This window comes from Salvelinus fontinalis, chromosome 27 (assembly GCF_029448725.1).
Source record: "Salvelinus fontinalis isolate EN_2023a chromosome 27, ASM2944872v1, whole genome shotgun sequence".
Lineage (NCBI taxonomy): Eukaryota > Metazoa > Chordata > Actinopteri > Salmoniformes > Salmonidae > Salvelinus > Salvelinus fontinalis.
The window spans coordinates 36,282,019-36,306,041 of NC_074691.1; the positions used below are offsets into that span (position 1 = coordinate 36,282,019).

Genomic DNA, 24,023 nt, shown 5'->3' on the forward strand with positions numbered 1-24,023 from the left:
CCTGAGTACACCTAATTCTCCACCCTGGCCATAGGCCTAAGCCATGTAAAAAAACATAGTGCAGGAAAATCTTCCTAGGGGAGGACCCCCAGTCACCCATCTAGGGACTGCGCCAGGGGACAATGAAATTCACATAGCAAATCTCACTCCAAGCTTTCCTCAAACGATGGCAGCCCTATGGTGGGGAGGGATAGAGAGAGAGATGGAGAGAGAGAAGAGCCGTTGGGGAAGGAGAGAGAGAGATGGAGAGAGAGAAGAGCTGATGGGGAAGGAGAGAGATGGAGAGAGAGAAGATCTGGTGGGGAAGGAGAGAGATGGAGAGAGAGAAGATCTGGTGGGGAAGGAGAGAGATGGAGAGAGAGAAGAGCTGGTGGGGAAGGGGAGAGGGATGGAGAGAGAAAAGAGCTGATGGGGAAGGAGAGAGGGAAGAGCTGGTGGGGAAGGGGAGAGGGATGGAGAGAAGAGCTGGTGGGGAAGGAGAGAAAGAGGGAGAGAGAGAAGAACTGATGGGGAAGGGGAGAGGGATGGAGAGGGAGAAGAGCTGATGGGGAATGAGAGAGAGATGGAGAGAGAGACAAGCTGGTGGGGAAGGAGAGAGAGAAGAGCTGATGGGGAGCGAGAGGGAGAGATGGTAGCGAGGGAGAGGGAGAGGAAAAGAGACTGGGGAGGAAGAGAGAGAGACATGAGTTGATCCCTCCGCTCTCAGAAGAGATAACTGTAACTACCTGTCACCGTCCCTCTCTCATCACATCTAAATGACCGCCTCATATGTTCTGACACATCCTGTCTGGGTGGGAGCTAACTGGAGGAGAGGAGGAGACCTAAGCCAACTCACAGCTCAGCTGATATAACACCTCACTTGATTGGATGTGATCAGAACCATGTATTTATAGAGTTGGGGCAAAGTGGTTTCTGCATTATGATGCATTTACATGACACTACAACATTCTATGGCAGCCATGTTAGAACCCCATTAACGTTACATGAGGAATATTTCAACAATGCTATGTAACGGAATGTCTAGAATCTGAAAAATATTCAAAACACTCTAAGTACACTATATGGCTCTGCATGTGATTAATGAGTAACAATGGACATGTTACATTGAGTTGCACAGATACCTGTTTGTGGTAATGTCTGTGTCAAGTACTTCTAATAATGTCTGTCTATAATGTGTGTGTTGTGTATTTGCGAGACAGGCCTGTCTGCATGCTGAGGGTCACATGGACGACGGTCTGACCCTTCAGCGTTGTCAACACGAGGAGGCACGGGCTGTACGCATCATCAGGAACACTACTGTCCTCTTCAGCCACTTCATCAAGTAGGGCTGTGTGTGTGTGTGTGTGTGTGTGTGTGTGTGTGTGTGTGTGTGTGTGTGTGTGTGTGTGTGTGCGTGCGTGCGTGCGTGCGTGCGTGCGTGCGTGCGTGCGTGCGTGCGTCGGCTGCTGCTGCAGCATTGGTAATCTAGACAGTTTAATAAGGACCGTCATCTATTCCAGAAAATACAGAACACGGTTGGACACATTTTGTATGAGCTAGTTGAATGTTCCTGAATACTACTGAATGCTACGGAATGGTCCTAAATGCTACTTAATGCTACTGAATGCTCCTGAATAATAATACTAAATGCTCCTGAATGCTCCTGAATGACAAGCCGATTCACATGAACTTGCGCAATAGAGATCCAATCGCAGCTGCAGAACCGATGGCAATTTTCCTACTTTTGTGTGATTAGGCATGGATTAGTTCTCATGAAATTAGCCTGCTGTGGATTCACTTCCAGTGACTGATTTCGGAAAGGATCTGCTGTAGAATTTGCGCAATGTAATTTGAAAACAATTGAGATGGTTTGAGACCATTGTAGATAAGTGATATTAATGTAGCCTATCAACAGTAAATTAGTTTTATGTCACTCTCTTTTTCCCTCTCTCTGTCCCTCTCTGCTTACTCCTTTTTCTCACTCTTCCTGTCCCTGCCCCTCTCCCTGCCCCTCTCCCCGCCCCTCTCCCTGCCCCTCTCCCTCTCCTCTAGGGGTCTTGACAGTATAGGAAGGAATAAGAACGTGGAGGTGTCTCTGCCTAACTTAGACGAGGTGTTGAAGACGCTGGATGATCTGATTGAGTATTTCAAACAGCCCGACTCAGAACTGGAACACGAGGAGAAACAAACTCTGCTGAGATCTCTCATCAAACGACAGGACCTCTTCAAAGAGGAGGTGAGCTCCCAGGGCGCCGGGACCTCAGGTTTAATCAGGGCTAAATTTTAGTTAATCTCAGTTTTGGGCTGTTTTGTTCTGGAACCCATTTGCCAGGATCCGGTACGTCTCGTGGCCTGAACAATTATTTTCACTATTTGCAATGTAAAAATTCAAATAAAAGCAATCAGAGTTAATTCAAGTTGACTCTGTAATTCTCCTGGCTGCCCCTTAAAACACTTAACGTAAAAACAGCCCTGATATTCTAAGAAATTATTCATGTTGTGCCGGCCCTGGTTCATGGTTTGCACAACATTGTAGCCTATATAGACCAACGCGTGGTCATTACTGTGGTGAGAGAGAGAATCGCACCTGTATCTCTCATAGAACTAGAATGAGAATCACTTTCTATGATCTCTCTCCCTCTCTCTGCTCTGATAGACGTGAGCCTGCAACTCTCCTCTCTTCCGCGTTGCACTTCATTTACTTCCTTACAGAATCATAGCTGTGGGAAGGCTGCTGGAAATACTGCAGCACCACTGATAAAGTGAAATACATCTGCCAAAGTTATAGAATTCCTGCTGTCTGTTCAGAATGAAATGAAATCATTCAGAATACACCAGGAATAGGTCTATAATTTAGCCACAGAGGATCGAAAGCTTTAAAATACACTGCTCAAAAAAATAAAGGGAACACTTAAACAACACAATGTAACTCCAAGTCAATCACACTTCTGTGAAATCAAACTGTCCACTTAGGAAGCAACACTGATTGACAATAAATTTCACATGCTGTTGTGCAAATGGAATAGACAAAAGGTGGAAATTATAGGCAATTAGCAAGACACCCCCCAAAACAGGAGTGATTCTGCAGGTGGTGACCACAGACCACTTCTCAGTTCCTATGCTTCCTGGCTGATGTTTTGGTCACTTTTGAATGCTGGCGGTGCTCTCACTCTAGTGGTAGCATGAGACGGAGTCTACAACCCACACAAGTGGCTCAGGTAGTGCAGCTCATCCAGGATGGCACATCAATGCGAGCTGTGGCAAGAAGGTTTGCTGTGTCTGTCAGCGTAGTGTCCAGAGCATGGAGGCGCTACCAGGAGACAGGCCAGTACATCAGGAGACGTGGAGGAGGCCGTAGGAGGGCAACAACCCAGCAGCAGGACCGCTACCTCCGCCTTTGTGCAAGGAGGTGCACTGCCAGCGCCCTGCAAAATGACCTCCAGCAGGCCACAAATGTGCATGAGTCAGCATATGGTCTCACAAGGGGTCTGAGGATCTCATCTCGGTACCTAATGGCATTATGATCGTCAGACGAATTACTGTCATCACTGAACGACGATATGACATCATTTACTGTCAGATTTCTGACTGTAGTTTTTTTTTTGCTTGTCTGCCACTATTGCTTGCTAGACTAGCCTAGACCCTATTTAGAGGGAGATGGCAAAGACATGTGTTTTGATTGGTCCATCTGTATTTGTTGAGGCTTGTGATTGGATTGCAGATGGTTCAAATGGGTTTATGCATATAGAACTGTGAAGTTTTTCATTTCTTTCACTTAAAATTTTAACTTTCTCAAAAATCTAACTTCACAGACATCTAAAGATCAGTTATATATAACTAACACATTTTTCTTTACTAAGATGACTGAACCTTAGGTCAGACAAGGTCTCCATTTTTTTTAACCTTTATTTAACTAGGCAAGTCAGTTAAGAACAAATTCTTATTTTCAATGCCTGGGTTAACTGCCTGTTCAGGGGCAGAATGACAGATTTGTACCTTGCCAGCTCAGGGATTTGAACTTGCAACCTTTCGGTTACTAGTCCAACGCTCTAACCACTAGGCTACCCTGCCACCCCATTTGTTGTTCTAGAAGTCATTGTATGTATATATTTTACTTGACTTGAGACTGAACTTGTAAAAACGTGTGATTCGACTTGACTTGAGTTGAGACTCTTAGAATGTACTGTACGACTTGGACTTGAGTTGAGACTCTTAGAATGTACTGTAGGACTTGGACTTGAGTTGAGACTCTTAGAATGTACTGTACGACTTGGACTTGAGTTGAGACTCTTAGAATGTACTGTACGACTTGGACTTGAGTTGAGACTCTTAGAATGTACTGTACGACTTGGACTTGAGTTGAGACTCTTAGAATGTACTGTACGACTTGGACTTGAGTTGAGACTCTTAGAATGTACTGTACGACTTGGACTTGAGTTGAGACTCTTAGAATGTACTGTACGACTTGGACTTGAGTTGAGACTCAAACCATTCTACTTGGGACTCGACTTGAGACTCGTACCTTGTGACTTGAGATTTGCTTGTGACTTAAAAAATTGTGACTTGGTCCTACCTCTGCCTAAAATAGACTCCCACAAGATATGCGAATGTATCTCTTTTCATGTAGGAAGTTCTAGGAATATGTATCACTGCGATTGACTCACATAATGACTAATTATGGTACACTATTCCCTATGTAGTGCACTACTTTTGACCAGGGCCCATAAAGCTCTGGTCAAAAGTAGCCATTATGGATGTAACCCTTGTATTAGAGCGTTGAGCCAGTAACTGAAAGGTTGCTGGATTGAATCCCTGAGCTGACAAGGTAAGAATCTATCGTTCTACCCCTGAACAAGGCACTGTTCCTAGGCCGTCATTGTAAATAAGAATTTGTTCTTAACTGACTTGCCTAGTTAAATAAAGGTTAAATACATTAAAATAATGACCCGCCTGGTGTTTGTGTGTGTCTTTCAGGGCATGCTGGCCCTGCTGGTGATGTGCATCGACCGTCTCAACCTATACAACAGCGCTGCTCACTTTGGAGAGCATGCTGGGGAAGAGGCTGGGGCGGCATGGAAGAACATCCTCAACCTACTCTACCAATTACTGGGTAAGAGAGATGGATCTTAGGGTTCTGTGTCAACTCTAAACACCTCTGTGCACACACACACACACACACACACCTCCCTGAGCTCCATCTGAAGAGTGATATGACAGTTATTTTATTTACAGGGGAGAGAGAAAGAAATGAGAGCGAAAGAAAGAGGAGAGAAAGAGAGAAACAGAAACAGAGAGAGAGAAAGAGAGAGAGCGAGAGCGAGAGAGAGAGATAGAGAGAGAGAGACAGAAACAGAGAGAGAGAGAAAGAGAGAAACAGACAGAAACAGAGAGAGAGCGAGAGAGAGAGAGAGAGAGAGAGAGAGCGAGAGCGAGAGAGAGAGAGAGAGAGAGAGAGAGAGAGAGATGAAGCTTCATCACATAAATAAAATAGTGACCCGTTCTTAACACTTGTCCTGTCTGCCCTCTGGGCACTGTGATGTCATGATGCAGTGTCCAGGCAGCGAATGCATCCCAAATGGCACCCTTTCCCCTATATAGTGCACTAGTTTTGACCACAGCGCATAGGGCTCTGGTCAAAAGTAGTGCACTATATAGTGAATAGGGTGCCATTTTGGATACACATACAAGGAGGCTGTTAACACCAGTCAGATAAATGTTCAAAACCCTTTATTTACAAATTGTCAGTTACAAATGTTTTATCACTGATCTCGGGCCTTGAGGTGTCATACTTCTATCTCGTGGTCAGAGGAGGAGAGGAGGTATCTGCTGTGATAAAGACCCCGTGTCTAGTATAGTATAGGATAGCATCGGTCTATATAGAGCCTGGAGGTGTTGTTGTTCGCCTTTTGTTGTGATGATGTCATAGAGGCAGAAACAGGTCCATCATTTTAACGAGTTGCCCTTAGTTCAGCTTGACCGCACTCGTATTCAAATCCTACACACACACACACACACACATACACACACACGCACACACACGCACGCACGCACGCACGCACGCACGCACGCACACACACACACACACACACACACACACACACACACACACACACACACATATCCCCTTGCACGCAGGCACACACACCTCAGTGAAAACAGCCCAGACATCCTCTCGCTAAACCAACACAGGGGTCACCCTGAAGGATGCCAGTGCAGTCTGAGCAGAGAGAGAGAGAGAGAGAGAAGAGAGAGGAGAGAGAGAGAAGAGAGAGGAGAGAGAGAGAAGAGAGAGGAGATAGATAGGAGAGAAGAGAGAAGATAGAAGAGAGAAGAGAAGAGAGAGAGGAGAGATTGGAGAGAGAGAGGAGTGAGAGGATATAGGAGAGAGGAGAGAGAGTCAGACAGTGTTCTCTGTGAGTTTGTGTTGACTAATGGCTCTGCATTGAGGGGAATGAATTAGCTGACAGATTATGCTGTTAAACTATCCCAAAGGCATTATCATTCTGCTGTTCATAAGGCTAATGCTGAGCGATGACTGGGTGAGGAGACAGCTAGATATCAAACATAGACAAGAGGTCTAAACATAGACGGAGAAATTACATTTTCTTGTCAGCCTCTGCCTCTCTCTCACCCTCTCGCCCATCTGCAATGTCTGCATCACTCTTTCATCCCTTTCAATCCCTTCTACTCACCCCTCTTTCCCTCACTCTCCCCTCTATGTCCCTCCACTCACCTCTCTCTCCAGCCTCTCTGATCAAAGGGAACCGGAACAACTGTACCCAGTTCTCCAGGAACCTGGACTGGCTGGTCAGCAAGCTGGAGAGACTGGAGTCCTCATCAGGTACCCTACACAATACACAGAGAGTTCAAGAACTAAATATGTGTATTAGACCAATCAGATTTGATTTGGTCATAGAGAGTTCACATTTACATATTGGGTATGGAATTGTTTGTTTATGTAGTCAAATGCCTTGTATTATTAGCTAGCTAATTGTATACTGTGTGTGTCTGGTGTAAGTAAACCTGAATGCTAATATGAGAGTCATTCTATAACTGTAAATAAAGTAGCTTTTCTTACAAGGTCTATAGCATAATCTCCCAGTAGTTTTAGCCTGTTTTTCCTCAGGTATCTTGGAGGTGCTCCACTGTATCCTGATAGAGTTTCCTGATTCTATTCTGTTTTGTTCTACTTTACTCTACTGGAGGTATCCTGGAGGTGCTCCACTGTATCCTGATAGAGTTTCCTGATTCTATTCTGTTTTGTTCTACTTTACTCTACTGGAGGTATCCTGGAGGTGCTCCACTGTATCCTGATAGAGTTTCCTGATTCTATTCTGTTTTGTTCTACTTTACTCTACTGGAGGTATCCTGGAGGTGCTCCACTGTATCCTGATAGAGTTTCCTGATTCTATTCTGTTTTGTTCTACTTTACTCTACTGGAGGTATCCTGGAGGTGCTCCACTGTATCCTGATAGAGTTTCCTGATTCTATTCTGTTTTGTTCTACTTTACTCTACTGGAGGTATCCTGGAGGTGCTCCACTGTATCCTGATAGAGTTTCCTGATTCTATTCTGTTTTGTTCTACTTTACTCTACTGGAGGTATCCTGGAGGTGCTCCACTGTATCCTGATAGAGTTTCCTGATTCTATTCTGTTTTGTTCTACTTTACTCTACTGGAGGTATCCTGGAGGTGCTCCACTGTATCCTGATAGAGTTTCCTGATTCTATTCTGTTTTGTTCTACTTTACTCTACTGGAGGTATCCTGGAGGTGCTCCACTGTATCCTGATAGAGTTTCCTGATTCTATTCTGTTTTGTTCTACTTTACTCTACTGGAGGTATCCTGGAGGTGCTCCACTGTATCCTGATAGAGTCTCCAGAGGCTCTGAACATCATCCAGAAAGGACACATCAAGTCCATCATCTCCCTGCTCTACAAACACGGACGCAACCACAAGGTCAGCAACAACAACACATTACTGAGGTTCTAATACACTCATTCTGAAGGTTCCGATACACTCATTCTGAAGGATCTAATACACTCATTCTGACGTTTATAATACACTCATTCTGAAGGTTCCGATACACTCATTCTGAAGGTTCCGATACACTCATTCTGAAGGTTCCGATACACTCATTCTGAAGGTGCTAATACACTCATTCTGAAGGTTCTAATACACTCATTCTGAAGGTTCCGATACACTCATTCTGAAGGTTCCGATACACTCATTCTGAAGGTTCTAATACACTCATTCTGAAGGTTCTAATACACTCATTCTGAAGGTTCCGATACACTCATTCTGAAGGTTCCGATACACTCATTCTGAAGGTTCCGATACACTCATTCTGAAGGTGCTAATACACTCATTCTGAAGGTTCTAATACACTCATTTTGAAGGTTCTAATACACTCATTCTGAAGGTTCCGATACACTCATTCTGAAGGTTCTAATACACTCATTCTGTAGGTTCTAATACACTCATTCTGAAGGTTCCGATACACTCATTCTGAAGGTTCCGATACACTCATTCTGAAGGTTCTAATACACTCATTCTGAAGGTTCTAATACACTCATTCTGACATTTATAATACACTCATTCTGAAGGTTCTAATACACTCATTCTGAAGGTTCTAATACACTCATTCTGAAGGTTCTATTACACTCATTCTGAAGGTTCTAATACACTCATTCTGACGTTTCTAATACACTCATTCTGAAGGTTCTAATACACTCATTCGGAAGGTTCTAATACACTCATTCTGAAGGTTCTAATACACTCATTCTGAAGGTTCTAATACACTCATTCTGAAGGTTCTAATACACTCATTCTGAAGGTTCTAATACACTCATTATGAAGGTTCTAATTTCACTCATTCTGAAGGTTCTAATACACTCATTCTGAAGGTTCTAATTACACTCATTCTGAAGGTTCTAATACACTCATTCTGAAGGTTCTAATGCACTCATTCTGAATGTTCTAATACACTCATTCTGAAGGTTCTAAATGAAACTCAACAACAGCAGCATGTACACATAATACCTGCAGAATGACAATATCATGCTGTAAACAATGCTAGTGTAATGCTTTCTGAGAGAGAGGCAAGCATGAGCCAAACATCTTCAGTATGAGCAGCAGTGCTTTGGGCTTTCATCCCTATAACCAGAGGAGATGGTTAACCCAGAGGAGATGGTTAACCCGGAGGAGATAGTTAACCCGGAGGAGATAGTTAACCCGGAGGAGATAGTTAACCCAGAGGAGATGGTTAACCCAGAGGAGATGGTTAACCCAGAGGAGATGGTTAACCCGGAGGAGATAGTTAACCCGGAGGAGATAGTTAACCCAGAGGAGATGGTTAACCCAGAGGAGATGGTTAACCCAGAGGAGATGGTTAACCCGGAGGAGATGGTTAACCCGGAGGAGATAGTTAACCCAGAGGAGATAGTTAACCCAGAGGAGATGGTTAACCCAGAGGAGATGGTTAACCCAGAGGAGATGGTTAACCCAGAGGAGATGGTTAACCCGGAGGAGATGGTTAACCCAGAGGAGATGGTTAACCCAGAGGAGATAGTTAACCCGGAGGAGATAGTTAACCCGGAGGAGATGGTTAACCCGGAGGAGATGGTTAACCCGGAGGAGAGAGTTAACATGTCATGGCTTAGACAGAGGTTAAACAGTACTACCAATTAATAAAACTTCTAACCATGTCAAATTTAACCTGGAAAGTGATTGTCCCCCCTCAAAATAATGCAACACCCAGACAATGTACAGTTGTGGCCAAAAGTATTGAGAATTACAAAAATATTAATTTCCACAAAGTTTGCTGCTTCAGTGTCTTTAGATATTTTTGTCAGATGTTACTATGGAATACTGAAGTATAATTACAAGCATTTCATAAGTGTCAAAGGCTTTTATTGACAATTACATGAAGTTGATGCAAAGAGTCAATATTTGCAGTGTTGACCCTTCTTTTTCAAGACCTCTGCAATCCGCCCTGGCATGCTGTCAATTAACTTCTGGGCCACATCCTGACTGATGGCAGCCCATTCTTGCATAATCAATGCTTGGAGTTTGTCAGAACTTGTGGGTTTTTGTTTGTCCACCCGCCTCTTACATTTTAAATTTTTTACATTTTATTCATTTAGCAGACGCTCTTTTTCAGAGTGACTTACAGTAGAGTGCATACATTTTATTACATTTTTTTTTTTTTTTACATACTGAGACAAGGATATCCCTACCGGCCAATCCATCCCTAACCCCTAACCCGGACGACGCTATGCCAATTGTGCGTCGCCCCACGGACCTCCCGGTTGCGGCCGGCTGCGACAGAGCCTGGGCGTGAACCCAGAGACTCTGGTGGCGCAGCTGGCACTGCGATGCAGTGCCCTAGACCACTGCGCCACACGGGAGGTGGCGCCTCTTGAGGGTTGACCACAAGTTCTCAATGGGATTAAGGTCTGGGGAGTTTCCTGGCCATGGACACAAAATATCGATGTTTTGTTCCCCGAGCCACTTAGTTATCACTTGTGCCTTATGGCAAGGTGCTCCATCATGCTGAAAAATGAATTGTTCATCACCAAACTGTCCCTTTCATGGTTGGGAGTAGGAGTAGTTGCTCTTGGAGGATGTGTTGGTACCATTCTTTATTCATGGCTGTGTTCTTAGGGAATATTGTGAGTGAGCCCACTCCCTTGGCTGAGAATCAAGCCCACACATGAATGGTCTCAGGATGCTTTACTGTTGGCATGACACAGGACTGATGGTAGCATTCACCTTGTCTTCTCCGGACAAGCTTTTCTCTGGATGCCCCAAACAATCGGAAAGGGGATTTATCAGAGAAAATGACTTTACCCCAGTACGCAGCAGTCCAAACAGTGTACCTTTTGCAGAATATCAGTCTGTCCCTGATGTTTTTCCTGGAGAGAAGTGACTTCTTTGCTGCCCTTCTTGACACCAGCCCATTCTCCAAAAGCCTTTGCCTCAATGTGCGTGCAGATGCACTCCCACCTGCCTGCTGCCATTCCTGAGCAAGCTCTGTACTGGTGGTGCCCCGATCCCGCAGCTGAATCAACTTTAGGAGACGGTCCTGGCGCTTGCTGGACTTTCTTGGGCGCCCTGAAGCCTTCTTCACAACAATTTAACCGCTCTCCTTGAAGTTCTTGATGATCCGATAAATGGTTGATTTAGGTGCAATCTTACTGGCAGCAATATCCTTGCCTGTGAAGCACTTTTTGTGCAAAGCAATGATGACAGCACGTGTTTCCTTGCAGGTAACCATGGTTGGCAGAGAAATAACAATGATTCCATGCACCACCCTCCTTTTGAAGCTTCCAGTCTGTAATTCGAACTCAATCAGCATGACAGAGTGAACTCCATCCTTGTCCTCGTCAACACTCACACCTGTGTTAACGAGAGAATCACTGACATGATGTCAGCTGGTCCTTTTGTGGCAGGGCTGAAATGCAGTGGAAATGTTTTTTTGGGGGGGATTGCCATCATACAAACGGAGGCAGCAGACTTTGTGAAAATGTATATTTTTTGTCATTCTCAAAACTTTTGGCAACGAACTGTATGTAAATCAGTGCCCAACAGTGTGTGCAGATCTGTGGCTATCACAGCTGTCATGGTGGCGTTGACAGGAGCCTCATGCTGCATATCAACCTTCCTATTATGTGCTTTACATGCAGTGTTAACTAGCCCGACTGGGCTAACTGGGTAGTTGGGCATGCAACATGCAGAGACAGAATGCGTTCCAAATCTCTCCCTATTCCCTCTGTAGTGCACTACTTTTGACCAGGTGCTATTTGGAGTGCAACCCCAGTCCTGTAAACAGCAGATGTTGATCCATACCATGACATGGCACAGCACAGGAATCCTTTAAGCTTTTAACAACCAATAAAGACACGGGCCATGCATGCCCCTCTATGGGTTATTAGCATAATTGACTTGGTTGCTAAGTGACGTGCTATTGTTACACAGAGACAAAACCGAAGGATCGTCGCCTTCTGTCTGTCCGTGTGAAGCTCTATTGAGGAGTGTGACACACATAGGACAGACAGAGCAATGTAAACATATGTTTCCCATGCCAATAAAGCCCTTTAAATTGAGAGAAAGAAAAAACGAGAGAGAGAGAGAGAACAAGAAAGTTAGAGAGAGAGAGATAGAGAGTTAGAGAGATAGAGAGAGAGAATTAGAGAGATAGAGATAGAGAGATAGAGATAGAGAGTTAGAGAGATAGAGAGAGAGAATTAGAGAGATAGAGAGAGAGAATTAGAGAGATAGAGAGAGAGAATTAGAGAGATAGAGAGATAGAGAGAGAGAATTAGAGAGATAGAGAAAGAACTCCCGGGTGGTCACTTAAATCGTCTTCATCTTTTGAACTGATGCGCAGGCAGGGCACTTCTACACTGTAACTAGCTTCAATTCTGTTAATGTAACGTTCGTCCTCCTCCTCGTCTGAAGAGGAGCATGGATCGGACCAAAACGCAGCGTGGGTTGAACACATAAGGATTTATTAAAGAAAGACGAACACGAAAAAACACTTGATAAACTACAAAACAATAAACGACGTTAACAGACCTGAACTTGAGAACATATAACATGAACGCACGAACAGGAAGGAACACACGAATGAAATAAGAAACGAACGAAAACAGTCTCGTGTGGCACAAACACTGACACAGGAACAATCACCCACAAACAAACAGTGAGAAACAGTCTAACTTAATATGGTTCTCAATCAGAGGAAACGTAAAACCCCTGCCCCTGATTGAGAACCATATCAGGCTAATAACAATGAACCCAACATAGAAACACATAACATAGAATGCCCACCCAGCTCAAGTCCTGACCAACTAAACAAAGACAAAACAAAGGAAATAAGGTCAGGAACGTGACAGTTAAGAAACAATAATGTTCATATTGACAGTTTTTGCTTTGATGGTGGATAAATAAGATGGTTTTCTCAGGCCGTTTACCATTGTAAAAAACTGTCAAGGATACTGTCTGTGTAAATGGGCGTTTCCTCACTCGCTTGAGCATGCTTTTCCTGTGTGAGCCCGCCACTTCCTCCATAATATCTTGCTTTCTCTACCATCTCTGTTAGTAGTATGGTTAATAATGACTATGGCACAATAGCCAGCTAATAGGATGGTATGTATACTAGAAGGCCTAGTTGGACAAGGCTGAATATGCACATGATGGAATTTAGAGTTATCCTAAATATGAAGCATGGACTAAAATAGGAATAAGTTGACTGTGACTAAAACTAGACAAAAATTGTCCAGATTTTTAGTCGGCTGATAATAACTAAAACTAAGGATTAAATTACTAAAATGTGACTAATAATTAAAGCTATTTTAGACAAAGGACTAAAACAAAAAATGAATCTAAAACAGCTGCCAAAATGAAAACTTGGAAGGAATGAGGATAGTATAATCCATTTCTTATACGTCTCTCTTGTTCGCTGTCTCTCGATCTCCCTCGATCCTTATTTTCTTATTTCCATTTCCCCATCTCTCTTTCCTTCTCTCTTTCCATCTCTCTTTCTCTCTCTTTCTCTCTCTTTCCCTGTCTCTCTCCCTCCCTCGTTCCCTAGATCCTGGACGTCCTGTGCTCTCTGTGTGTGTGTAATGGGGTGGCAGTGAGAGCCAATCAGAACCTCATCTGTGATCACCTGCTTCCGAAGAGAGACCTGCTCCTCCAGACACGATTGGTCAATGACGTTCAGAGGTAACAGGAAGTAGGAAGTGCCCCATGGTAACCATGCACCATAGAATTAGAACTACTACCATTCTAATTCTATGGTGTATTCAGTCTAATTCTATGGTGTATTCAGTCTAATTCTATGGTGTAATCATTGTAATTCCATGGTGTTCCCTGCAACATATCCTTGTTAACCCTATCAGTCCCGAGGCCCCAGCAAAAATGGCCCTTTCATTTATCTGACTTGTCCAGCCTTTATATTTAGTCTCACAATGAAGTGCTTTAGATAATATTTTATTGTATGGGGGGGGGGGGGTGGCACAACCAGTGCTACAAGTAGAACACATAGCAATTTGACATAAACAGTTGAATTCATGAGTTTTATTGACAGTACAGCAGGCTGTAGTTCAAACACAGTTTGTAGCCTAAATCATGCAGGCGCGATGGTGGGACTCATTGGGTTAATAAACAACATACATAAATGAATGTGCTCCCTAACAGCAGGAAATTAGCAAGTTGTTACTGGCTGGGTAATTACATAAGACATACATTCATTCTTGATTTACTACTGTACATGTAACTCAGTGTGATTTAACACAAACTCAACACAGCTTTTATGACTGCAATGTAAAAGAACATGGAATAGACATATGAATAATGTATAATTTATCTGTCTGTTTTTCTGTACTGCAGCGCACGTTACTTAAAGCCACAATCTCTGACTGTTTTCTCATCTCTCTGTCTTCCTCTGGATCTGGATCCAGTATGAGACCTAACATCTTCCTAGGAGTGGCGGAGGGTTCTGCCCAGTATAAGAAGTGGTACTTTGAGTTGATGATCGACCAGGTGGACATGGGCTTTTCTTCACTTTCATCTATTTCATTGCTTATGTGTTTTGTTTAATTGTGTAGGAACATTATTGACCATTTTAATTTTTTTAAATGTAAGTTCTACTTGCAATTCAGCTCTTTGCTACCACACGTATAATGCCTTTTCTCTCTCCCTCTTTCCCTCTCCCTCTCCCTCTCTCTCTCCCTCTCTTTCCCTCTCCCTCTCTCTCTCTCTCTCGCTCTCTCTCGCTCTCTCTCTTTCTCTCTCCCTCTCTTTCCCTCTCCCTCTCCCTTTCTCGCTCCCTCTCCCTCTCTTTCCCTCTCCCTCTCTCTCTCTCTCTCTCTCTCTCTCTCTCTCTCTCTCTGTCTCTCGCTCTCTCACTCTCTCTCACTCTCTCTCCCTCTCTCTCTCTCAGGTGGAACACTATGTGACCAGCGAGCCATCCCACCTGCGTGTGGGCTGGGCCTCCACTAAGGGTTATGCCCCATACCCGGGGGGTGGAGAGGGATGGGGGGGCAACGGAGTGGGTGACGACCTTTACTCATACAGCTTTGACGGACTCTACCTGTGGTCAGGTAAGCTCTCTGGGGTTCTGCATGACTCTACCTGTGGTCAGGTAAGCTCTCTGAGGTTCTGACTCTACCTGTGTTCAGGTAAGCTCTCTGAGGTTCTGCATGACTCTACCTGTGTTCAGGTAAGCTCTCTGAGGTTCTGACTCTACCTGTGTTCAGGTAAGCTCTCTGAGGTTCTGCATGACTCTACCTGTGTTCAGGTAAGCTCTCTGAGGTTCTGACTCTACCTGTGTTCAGGTAAGCTCTCTGAGGTTCTGCATGACTCTACCTGTGTTCAGGTAAGCTCTCTGAGGTTCTGACTCTACCTGTGGTCTGGTAAGCTCTCTGGGGTTCTGCATGACTCTACCTGTGGTCAGGTATGCTCTCTGAGGTTCTGACTCTACCTGTGGTCTGGTAAGCTCTCTGAGGTTCTGCATGACTCTACCTGTGGTCAGGTATGCTCTCTGAGGTTCTGACTCTACCTGTGGTCAGGTAAGCTCTCTGAGGTTCTGCATGACTCTACCTGTGTTCAGGTAAGCTCTCTGAGGTTCTGACTCTACCTGTGGTCTGGTAAGCTCTCTGAGGTTCTGCATGACTCTACCTGTGTTCAGGTAAGCTCTCTGGGGTTCTGCATGACTCTACCTGTGTTCAGGTAAGCTCTCTGAGGTTCTGCATGACTCTACCTGTGTTCAGGTAAGCTCTCTGAGGTTCTGACTCTACCTGTGTTCAGGTAAGCTCTCTGAGGTTCTGCATGACTCTACCTGTGTTCAGATAAGCTCTCTGAGGTTCTGACTCTACCTGTGTTCAGGTAAGCTCTCTGAGGTTCTGCATGACTCTACCTGTGTTCAGGTAAGCTCTCTGAGGTTCTGACTCTACCTGTGGTCTGGTAAGCTCTCTGAGGTTCTGCATGACTCTACCTGTGGTCAGGTATGCTCTCTGAGGTTCTGACTCTACCTGTGGTCTGGTAAGCTCTCTGAGGTTCTGCATGACTCTACCTGTGGTCAGGTATGCTCTCTGAGGTTCTGACTCTACCTGTGGTCAGGTAAGCTCTCTGAGGTTCTGCATGACTCTACCTGTGTTCAGGTAAGCTCTCTGAGGTTCTGACTCTACCTGTGGTCTGGTAAGCTCTCTGAGGTTCTGCATGACTCTACCTGTGTTCAGGTAAGCTCTCTGGGGTTCTGCATGACTCTACCTGTGTTCAGGTAAGCTCTCTGAGGTTCTGCATGACTCTACCTGTGTTCAGGTAAGCTCTCTGAGGTTCTGCATGACTCTACCTGTGGTCAGGTAAGCTCTCTGAGGTTCTGCATGACTCTACCTGTGGTCAGGTAAGCTCTCTGAGGTTCTGCATGACTCTACCTGTGTTCAGGTAAGCTCTCTGAGGTTCTGCATGACTCTACCTGTGGTCAGGTAAGCTCTCTGAGGTTCTACATGACTCTACCTGTGGTCAGGTAAGCTCTCTGAGGTTCTGCATGACTCTACCTGTGTTCAGGTAAGCTCTCTGAGGTTCTGCATGACTCTACCTGTGGTCAGGTAAGCTCTCAGAGGTTCTGCATGACTCTACCTGTGTTCAGGTAAGCTCTCTGAGGTTCTGACTCTACCTGTGGTCAGGTAAGCTCTCTGAGGTTCTGCATGACTCTACCTGTGTTCAGGTAAGCTCTCTGAGGTTCTGACTCTACCTGTGGTCAGGTAAGCTCTCTGAGGTTCTGACATTACCTGTGGTCTGGTAAGCTCTCTGAGGTTCTGACTCTACCTGTGGTCTGGTAAGCTCTCTGAGGTTCTGACTCTACCTGTGGTCAGGTAAGCTCTCTGAGGTTCTGCATGACTCTACCTGTGGTCTGGTAAGCTCTCTGAGGTTCTGCATGACTCTACCTGTGGTCAGGTAAGCTCTCTGAAGTTCTACCTGTCCTGATGTGACCCTGACAGTTCCTTCTCAGCCTTATAATGTAATTTGGGAGTTAAGTCCTGAAATGTGTGTTTTACAGTTTGGATTTGAATGTCAAGGGCAGAGAGACAAGTTGTAGCTTATATAACAGCACTCGTTGACTGCCCTCGTGATGTGAAATTCCGCTGCTATTTTGGGAGTTGGGCAGGGAAATCCTGAGGTCATCATTCTGTGGTCAAGAGCAAAGAAAAAATAACAGTACAATAAAATCTCACCCTCAACCAACCATCCCTCATCCGCCACCCTGCCCCCCGTCGATCAACCATCACTCATCCTCCACCCTGCCCCCATCGACCAACCATCACTCATCCGCCACCCTGCCCCCCGTCGATCAACCATCACTCATCCGCCACCCTGCCCCCCATCGACCAACCATCACTCATCCTCCACCCTGCCCCCTATCGACCAACCATCACTCATCTGCCACCCTGCCCCCCATCGACCAACCATCACTCATCTGCCACCCTGCCCCCCATCGACCAACCATCCCTCATCCGCCACCCTGCCCCCCATCGACCAACCACCACTCATCCTCCACCCTGCCCCCCATCGACCAACCATCACTCATCACTCATCCGCCACCCTGCCTCCCATTGACCAACCACCACTCATCCTCCACCCTGCCCCCCATCGACCAACCATCACTCATCCGCCACCCTGCCCCCCGTCGACCAACCATCCCTCATCCGCCACCCTGCCCCCCATCGACCAACCATCCCTCATCCGCCACCCTGCCCCCCATCGACCAACCATCACTCATCCGCCACCCTGCCCCCCATCGACCAACCATCACTCATCCGCCACCCTGCCCCCCATCGACCAACCATCACTCATCCGCCACCCTGCCCCCCATCGACCAACCATCACTCATCCTCCACCCTGCCCCCCGTCGACCAACCATCCCTCATCCACCACCCTGCCCCCCATCGACCAACCATCACTCATCACTCATCCGCCACCCTGCCCCCCATCGACCAACCATCACTCATCCTCCACCCTGCCCCCCGTCGACCAACCATCCCTCATCCGGTTTCCCATTTTAGAGTGACCTTTTATTATCCCCAGCACAAGGTGCACCTGTGTAATGATCATGCTGTTGAATCAGCTTCTTGATATGTCACACCTGTCAGGTGGATGGATTATCTTGGCAAAGGAGAAATACTCACTAAAAGGGATGTAAACAAATTTGTGCACAAAATTGTAGAGAAATACGCTTTTTGTGTGTATGGAACATTTCTGGGATCTTTTATTTCAGCTCATGAAACATGGGACTAATACTCTACATGTTGTGTTTATAGTTTTGTTCAATATATTATACACACTTTAATGCATACTTTTAAATTATATTATGTGAGCTAAACATGCACATACTGTATATTTTTAAATATTTAAAGAATTCCCTAAAGTATAGAGATTACTAATGTCCCCCTAATGTTACTATCCCCACTACAACAACAAAATACTTAAATACATTTTGTCCTGTAAACATTTAATTGAAATACTCTAGACTTCATTCATTCATGGAGGACTGCTCCTTCTGGGGAGTACCAATATGGCCGACCGGTGACTTCAAAGCTTCCCAATGGCCAATAAATAGCTTCAGCACAGAGGGTTTGTATATATTATTGGTTTATATACATTCTACACCTTACACTTGCTCTGCTCCCCCTCTGAAGAGGCCCCAGACTGAGTCTGCCCTCCATGACATTGAAGTGACTTCTCTTCTTTTCTCCTCTCCTCTCTTCTCCCCTCCTCTCTTCCCCCCTCCTCTCTTCTCCTCTCCTCTCTTCTCCCCTCCTCTCCTCTCCCCTCCTCTCTTCTCCTCTCCTCTCTTCTCCTCTCCTCTCTTCTCCTCTCCTCTCTTCTCCCCTCCTCTCTTCTCCTCTCGTCTCTTCTCCCCTCCTCTCTTCTCCTCTCTTCTCTTCTCCTCTCCTCTCTTCTCCTCTCCTCTCTTCTCCTCTCATCTCCTCTCTTCTCCTCTCCTCTCTTCTCCTTTCCTCTCCTCTCTCCTCCTCTCTTCTCCACTCCTCTCTTCTCCCCTCCTCTCTTCTCCTCTCCTCTCCTCTCCTCTCTTCTCCCCTCCTATCTTCTCCCCTCCTCTCTTCTCCTCTCCTCTCTTCTCCCCTCCTCTCTTCTCCTCTCTTCTCTTCTCCCCTCCTCTCTTCTCCCCTCCTCTCCTTACCCTTTCCTCCCATCCACTCTTCCGTCTTCTCCTCCCAGGCCGTATCTCCCGGGCAGTGGCCTCCATCAACCAGCACCTGTTGAACGGTGATGACGTGGTGAGCTGTTGTCTGGACCTGGGCGCTCCCTCCATGTCCTTCAGGATCAATGGCCAGCCAGTACAGGGCATGTTTGAAGACTTCAACACCGACGGATTCTTCTTCCCCGTGGTCAGCTTCTCAGCCGGGGTCAAGTAAGGGGCCAGCACACTCACACACACACACACACACACACACACACACACACACACACACACACACACACACACACACACACACACACACACACACACACACACACACACACACACACACACACACACACACACACACACACACACACACACACACACACACACATGCAGAGAAGCACACGCACAGACGCAGACACAGACACACACATGAACACACACACTCACAGCTTCTCTGCAGGGGTCAAGTAAGGGTCCAGCTAGGTTACGGTATTCATTTAAGAAAATGGCCCAGCAATGGGAAAATCAAGATGTTCTCAACCTGAATGGTTTAATAGACTCTAGAGGCTATAGCTCTATAGCTATATTTATATAGTTCTATAGTTCTATAGTTCTCTAGTTCTATAGCTCTCTAGTTCTATAGTTCTATAGTTATCTAGATCTACAGTTATCTAGTTTATATTTCTCTAGTTCTATATTTCTCTAGTTCTATATTAGTTCTATAGTTCTCTAGTTCTCTTGTTCTATAGCTCTCTAGTTCTGTAGTTCTGTAGTTATCTAGATCTACGGTTATCTAGTTTATATTTCTCTAGTTCTATAGTTCTATAGTTATCTAGATCTACAGTTATCTAGTTTATATTTCTCTAGTTCTATATTTCTCTAGTTCTATATTGGTTCTATAGTTCTCTAGTTCTCTAGTTCTATTGCTCTATAGTTATCTAGATCTACAGTTATCTAGTTTATATTTCTCTAGTTCTATATTTCTCTAGTTCTATATTTCTCTAGTTCTATATTAGTTCTATAGTTCTCTGGTTCTCTAGTTCAATAGCTCTATAGCTCGCTAGTTCTTTAGTTTGTAGTTCTGTAGTTCTACAGTTTTCTATCTACAGTTCCATAGTTCTCTAGGTCTATCGTTTTCTAGGTCTCTAGTTCTCTCGTTCTATAGTTCTTTAGTTCTATAGCTTTATAGTTCTCTAGGTCTATAGTTCTCTAGGTCTATAGTTCTAATGTTATCTAGTTATCTAGTTCTATAGCTCTATAATTATTTAGTTCTATAGCTCTATAGCGCTATAGTTCTGTATTTCTCTAGTTCTATTGTTCCATAGCTCTAGAATTCTATAGTTATCTAGTTCTAAAGTTATATAGTTCTCTAGTTCTCTAGTTCTTTAGTTCTATAGTTCTCTAGTTCTATTGTTCCCCACTTCTCTAGTTCTTTAGTTATCTATACAGCTATAGAACTAGAGAACTATAGATTTATATAACTATAGAACTAGATAACTTTAGAACTACATAACTATATAACTATATATATGTAGATCTCTAGTTCTCTGGTTCTATTGTTCTCTAGTTCTATAGTTATCTATACAGCTATAGAATATGTAGTTCTCTAGTTCTCTAGATCTCTAGTTCTCTAGTTCTATTGTTCTCTAGTTCTATAGTTATCTTGTTATCCAGTTCTATAGTTCAATATTTCTGTAGTTCTGTAGTTCTCTAGTTCTATAGTTCTATAATTCTCTAGTTCTATAGTTCTACAGTTCTAGATTAGCCTTGGGTATATGAATATTACACAATGCCATTTTGGCGAGTAATGGCTTTTATCTCTAACTTCCTGGTCTCTGCCCCTCCTCAGAGTGCGTTTCCTGCTGGGTAGTCGTCATGGAGACTTTAAGTTCCTGCCCCCGGCGGGTTACTCCCCATGTTACGAGGCCCTTCTCCCCAAGGAGAAGATGAGGGTGGAGGCTGTGAAGGAGTACAAGAGAGACCATGGAGGGGTCAGGGACCTACTGGGGACAACACAGATCCTCTCCCAGGCCTCGTTCATCCCCACACCTGTAGACACCAGCCAGGTAATACACAACTGGACATCTGTAAACAGTCTATCAGACAGTCAGTTAGCCGACTGATTGATCAATGAATCACTCAATCGATCAAGCAGCCAATCAATCATTTTTATATACTTTTTAAAAACACAAAGTTTAAAAGCAAGTCTTCATCTTACTGCCCAACACTAAATCAGCTTATCCATCTCTGTCAATTCAATTCAATTCAATTCAAGGGGCTTTATTGGCATGGGAAACATGTGTTAACATTGCCAAAGCAAGTGAGGTAGCAATACACAAAAGTGAAACAAACAATACAAATTAACAGTAAACATTACACATACAGAAGTTTCAAAACAATAAAGACATTACAAATGTCATATTATATATTTATACAGTGTTGTAGCAATGTACGAATGGTTAAAGCACACAGGTTAAAATAAATAGGCAAAAATATGGGTTGTATTTACTGTCTCTGTCTCGCTCTCGCTCTCGCTCTGTCTCGCTCTGTCTCGCTCTCGCTCTCGCTCTGTCTCGCTCTGTCTCGCTCTCGCTCTGTCTCGCTCTCGCTCTCTCTCTGTCTCGCTCTCGCTCTGTCTCGCTCTCGCTCTGTCTCGCTCTCGCTCTCGCTCTCGCTCTGTCTCGCTCTCGCTCTGTCTCGCTCTCGCTCTGTCTCGCTCTCGCTCTGTCTCGCTCTGTCTCGCTCTCGCTCTGTCTCTCTCTGTCTCGCTCTGTCTCGCTCTCGCTCTGTCTCTCGCTCTCGCTCGCTCTCGCTCTGTCTCTCGCTCTCGCTCGCTCTCGCTCTCGCTCTCTCTCTCGCTCTCGCTCTCGCTCGCTCTCGCTCTCGCTCTCTCTCTCGCTCTCGCTCTCTCTCTCTCTCTCTCTCTCTCTCTCTCTCTCTCTCTCTCTCTCTCTCTCTCTACAGATTATTTTACCTCCTCACCTGGACAACGTGCGTGACAGACTAGCAGAGAACATCCATGAACTTTGGGGCATGAACAAGATTGAACTGGGATGGTCCTATGGAAAGGTAGGTCCCTCCCTCCCTAACTGCAGCAGTAAGAGTGGTTGTTAGAATGCTGAGCACGTGCACCATAGCTCTTTATTCAGGAGTGGTTATCACAGAATCATTTCCTCTGAGGCAAGGAGAACACAACCACCAACCGCAGCTGTTTGACAAATTTAATGAGAAAGAGAGAGAGAGAGAGAGAGAGAGAGAGAGAGAGAGAGAGAGAGAGAGAGAGAGAGAGAGAGAGGGAGAGGAGAGGAGAGAGAGAGAAAAAGACAGACAAACAGACAGAGACAGAGACAGAGACAGAGACAGAGACAGAGATCAAGCCTTCCAAGAGCACGACAGCACAAATTAATGATGCTGTGACTATAAGGAGCCTCATTACTTAATGGGCTCTGATCTTCTCATTCATTAAGGACACAATTTAGTCAAGGGGCTCTGATCTTCTCATTAATTTAGGACAATGTTAAATCAAGGGGCTCAGACCTTTTCATTAATTTACGACAATATTTAGGAAACAGCTATTCGCCTGGTTAATCTTTATTTAACAAGCCCTCGTTAGCTTGAAAGTGACATTTGTTAGTTCCCAAAGTGCACCCTAACCCCTATATAGTGCAATAGTTTTGACCAGGTCCCAACTCCCAACATCCTGAAGGAGAGAGAACAAGACTTTGTTGGGGACAAGTGGTGCCCTATTCCCGATTCAGTGCACTACTTTTGACCAGGGCTCTGGTCAAGGGTATTACACTATGTAGGCAATACGGTGCTATTTGAGACTCAACCCTTGTTGGGGACAAGTGGCATAATGAACTTGATGATGCACTTAGAGTACTTTGGTACATTTATCATCTCAGACTAGTTTGGTACATTTATCATCTCAGACTATTTTGGTACATTTATCATCTCAGACTAGTTTGGTACATTTATCATCTCAGACTAGTTTGGTACATTTATCATCTCAGACTAGTTTGGTACATTTATCATCTCAGACTAGTTTGGTACATTTATCATCTCAGACTAGATTGGTACATTTATCATCTCAGACTAGTTTGGTACATTTATCATCTCAGACTAGTTTGGTACATTTATCATCTCAGACTAGTTTGGTGCATTTATCATCTCAGACTAGTTTGGTACATTTATCATCTCAGACTAGTTTGGTGCATTTATCATCTCAGACTGGTTTGGTACATTTATCATCTCAGACTAGTTTGGTACATTTATCATCTCAGACTAGTTTGGTACATTTATCATCTCAGACTAGTTTGGTGCATTTATCATCTCAGACTAGTTTGGTACATTTATCATCTCAGACTAGTTTGGTACATTTATCATCTCAGACTAGTTTGGTGCATTTATCATCTCAGACTAGTTTGGTACATTTATCATCTCAGACTAGAGTACATGCCCTTTCTGTTGGAATGATCTCCTCTGTAACCTCCTACCATCCTTTATCATCAACTGAAGTCAGATACACACACACTGGCAAGGTGTAATTCTGAATCTGAGAACACTCACCTTGGTTAGACAGTCATACAGTAAAGTTGCTACCTTCGCTCCTTGAACTCCACATACCTGGGTTCAAATACTATTCGAAATATTTCAAATACAGAGCGTTTACTTTAGCCTGCCTTGAGTTCCAGGTAGGCGGGGTCTGCACTTTTGAGAGTTTTCTATTGGTTCCATTCAAGCTCAATCAAGCACATATAGAGTATTTAAAATTATTTCAAATAGTATTTGAACCCGGGTCTGAGTAGCCCCACTAAATGTAGCATAT

General features: G+C 44.6%; 1 protein-coding gene across 2 annotated transcripts in view; it reads left to right on the forward strand.

Annotated features, from left to right (window-relative positions):
- LOC129825507 (ryanodine receptor 3-like) overlaps positions 1–24,023 on the forward strand; it is a 275,528-nt gene that overhangs the window by 106,994 nt on the left and 144,511 nt on the right. For both annotated transcript variants that reach the window (XM_055885660.1, XM_055885661.1), the window contains 11 exons: positions 1,200–1,321; positions 2,032–2,215; positions 4,954–5,089; positions 6,725–6,820; positions 7,817–7,935; positions 13,574–13,707; positions 14,445–14,526; positions 14,927–15,086; positions 19,225–19,417; positions 21,045–21,261; positions 22,160–22,264. In XM_055885660.1, the coding sequence (XP_055741635.1) occupies positions 1,200–1,321; positions 2,032–2,215; positions 4,954–5,089; positions 6,725–6,820; positions 7,817–7,935; positions 13,574–13,707; positions 14,445–14,526; positions 14,927–15,086; positions 19,225–19,417; positions 21,045–21,261; positions 22,160–22,264 (1,548 nt within the window). The remainder of the gene's footprint in view (positions 1–1,199; positions 1,322–2,031; positions 2,216–4,953; positions 5,090–6,724; positions 6,821–7,816; positions 7,936–13,573; positions 13,708–14,444; positions 14,527–14,926; positions 15,087–19,224; positions 19,418–21,044; positions 21,262–22,159; positions 22,265–24,023) is intronic.